The sequence below is a fragment of the Limulus polyphemus genome, unplaced genomic scaffold (assembly GCF_000517525.1).
Source record: "Limulus polyphemus unplaced genomic scaffold, Limulus_polyphemus-2.1.2 Scaffold10254, whole genome shotgun sequence".
Taxonomy (NCBI): Eukaryota; Metazoa; Arthropoda; class Merostomata; order Xiphosura; family Limulidae; genus Limulus; species Limulus polyphemus.
Window position 1 is genome coordinate 3,248 of NW_013675864.1, and position 3,168 is coordinate 6,415.

Below are 3,168 nucleotides of genomic sequence, written 5' to 3' on the forward strand. Positions count from 1 at the left end.
AAGATTTCATAGTAACGGTATGCAAATCACGGACTGATTAAACTGATAGACTAGAGGGAAGGCAGCTAGTCAGGAACATTCACCACAAACTCTTCGACTAATGTAATCAAAATGGTGGGATTTGACCATCACTCTTATAACACACCTATAGCTGAAAAGTGCTGAGAAAGATTTCATGGTAATGATATGCAAATCACAGACTGATTGAAATGACAGACTAGAGGGAAGGCAGCTAGTCAAGAACATTCACCACAAACTCTTGGATTAATGTAATCAAAGGGTGGGATTTGACCATCACTCTTATAACACACCTATAGCTGAAAAGTGCTGAGAAAGATTTCATGGTAACGGTATGCAAATCACGGACTGATTGAACTGATAGACTAGAGGGAAGGCAGCTAGTCAAGAACATTCACCACAAACTCTTGGATTAATGTAATCAAAGGGTGGGATTTGACCATCACTCTTATAACACACCTATAGCTGAAAAGTGCTGAGAAAGATTTCATGGTAACGGTATGCAAATCACGGACCATCAGATTTCCAGCCTGGCATGCTAACTACTATGCCCCCCCCCCCCCTCAGCAATTAATTATTAATTTTTCTGGGAGTAAATTTTGTTTGCGAATGAATTCAGAAAATCACAAGTTAGTATAAGTGTAAGAATCCACACCTTGACACTGTGTAATTTGTTACTCATATTTATCTTGTGGCCAACAGAATGTTTTATAGAAAAAGTTCCATATAATGAAACTGTCTGTTCAACTGCTTTTTACAGAAAAAAAAGAGAAATCGGACTTATCTTATTTTTAGTTGACGTTCTATATTACCATGATAATAAAACACTAAAACAACAGTTTGAGTAAAGGTACAACAGCACAAACGGAGACAATGAACAACTAAATCAAGTGCCAAATCTCGAGGGAACAGTTTTAATAAAGCTTAAATGGAATTATTGTTTCAAGTGTACTACTGGCTCGAGAAAGAAAAACGGTTCAAGTTTTATTATTTTAAGACTTCCCTCAAAGTTGCATCTTTTGTATTTTTTAACATTCTATCTTAGTAAGAGCTTCGTATTAGTAATTGGTGTGAATAATCTGGAATGCATTATAGAATGAATGGAATTATAAAATTAAGAATATTTTAATTGGCTACCAAATTGCAAAACCTTGGAGCAGGATTACCTTAAGGATATTGTTTAACGCTGGGCCTTGTAAACAGTAAAATATCAAAAATGGATGTTTTAGTTACGTTTAAGATATTGTGTAGAATACTTTTATAGTTACTTTCTAGGGGTTCTAGGGTGAATATCACCCTCAGAGAGTTATACCCTCACCCCCACATCTATTTTTACGGTGCATGATGTCATAACCAGAAATTCATTGTCCTTATTAAATCAACCTATTAATTGTACACATCCTTACCATTAGGACATTGGGTTTCGCCTCGGAATATGGACCTCATGGTCCTTCTGTAACATAGTGGTGTAGTGGATACACTAAACCATTCAAGTCCAGTATATCTTATCTAGATATCACAACAACTTATTTTATTCCACAAATATTTTGAATTGATTAATTATTGAAATAACTTTGGGGTGGGGGCATTTCAAAATATCAAAATCAATGAAGAGAAACTGCTTGTACTTTATAGATATTTGGATACAAGTAACCCTTATCCCCAGTATTAATTTTACAAATTCTTATTTAGAAAAATAATACCACAAAGTTGCTATTTTTATATTTATCAGGATATACGTATATATATCACAGTTGGTCTGTAAATTGATTATTTTTTAATTTAACATATTATCCCATGTTAACTTTGGCTTCTTTTATGAGTTCCATTATTGTTATTATAATGTTTTATATCATAAAGTTTCATTAGTTTTTTTCTTGGCCTAGATAAAGAATGGTGAGTGGACAGAAGCTACTGCAGGAGGATGTGGAAACCACCCTCTTACGTACCAGATTAATCCTGTATATCAGATTTCTCTACAGTCTGCTTCTGATGAAAACCAACTCCTCGTAGATCTGAAGGGTCCAAAGTATGTCCTTATAAAATATGGTCAAGCCAGTCTATTATGTAATACCACAAAGTTAACACGAGATTAATTAAAGCTTTGGTCCTACTCGAAAAATTTCCTTCGATTTACAGAAAAAAATCCATTAAAAAACTTATTTTATGATTCACAGAATAAAAAATATGATGTAAAATCAAACAATAAACCTTAATATCTTTAAAAAAAAAAGTAAAACATAAAGTTATCATAGCATATTTATTCATGATTTGTACATCAAATAGTTATTTTTTGTTTTATGTTATATGTGATAGGATAATTGAGTTTTTGTGACCGATGAAAACGTAATTCTTTCAACAGTAATGCATTTGTTCAAAATTTGCTGTAACATATTCAAATATGAAGCCATTGTTGAGTTATGTTGGGTGTGACAGACAAATACAACAATAGTTTCAGGCTGAAAAACAGGAATCTTTATCTTAAGATTTATTTTATAGTGACAGTTCGAGTTTATGTTTGAATATCTTTGTGCATGACTGTAAAAGAAACATTGAGCTTAAGTTTCAGAAAACTGAGTTAGAGTATGCAACACGAAACCTGATCGTCTGCTTTACTATGTCACTCAGACTTGCACATTACTATATCATAGAAGTTGAGTTATATTCTGTGATGTTAGATATATTCACACTTGATACATTACATGTGAAAAGCTACACATTTTACAAACTGACATAAATCAGTGTTTAAACACCGATATTGTCACACGAACCACTGTGTACAACTGACACATGAACTGTTGTGTACAGCTGACACATGAACTGTTGTGTACAGCTGACACATGAACCGTTGTGTACAGCTGACACATGAACCGTTGTGTACAGCTGACACATGAACCGTTGTGTACAACTGACACATAAACCGTTGTGTACAGCTGTGTAGGCAGTATGCTGTAGGGTTTGACGTAGTAACAGAACGAACGTGTATCTATTTTATATGTAGGCAGTATGCTGTAGGGTTTGACGTAGTAACAGAACGAACGTGTATCTATTTTATATGTAGGCAGTATGCTGTAGGGTTTGACGTAGTAACAGAACGAACGTGTATCTATTTTATATGTAGGCAGTATGCTGTAGGGTTTGACGTAGTAA

The 3,168-nt window shown here is 34.0% G+C and overlaps 1 protein-coding gene across 1 annotated transcript in view; it reads left to right on the forward strand.

Annotated features, from left to right (window-relative positions):
• Positions 1-3,168, forward strand: part of LOC106476314 (calpain-7-like) — a 12,075-nt gene that overhangs the window by 3,172 nt on the left and 5,735 nt on the right. The window contains exons 4-5 of the mRNA XM_022380221.1: positions 1,905-2,047; positions 3,080-3,109. Of these exons, the coding sequence (XP_022235929.1) occupies positions 1,905-2,047; positions 3,080-3,109 (173 nt within the window). The remainder of the gene's footprint in view (positions 1-1,904; positions 2,048-3,079; positions 3,110-3,168) is intronic.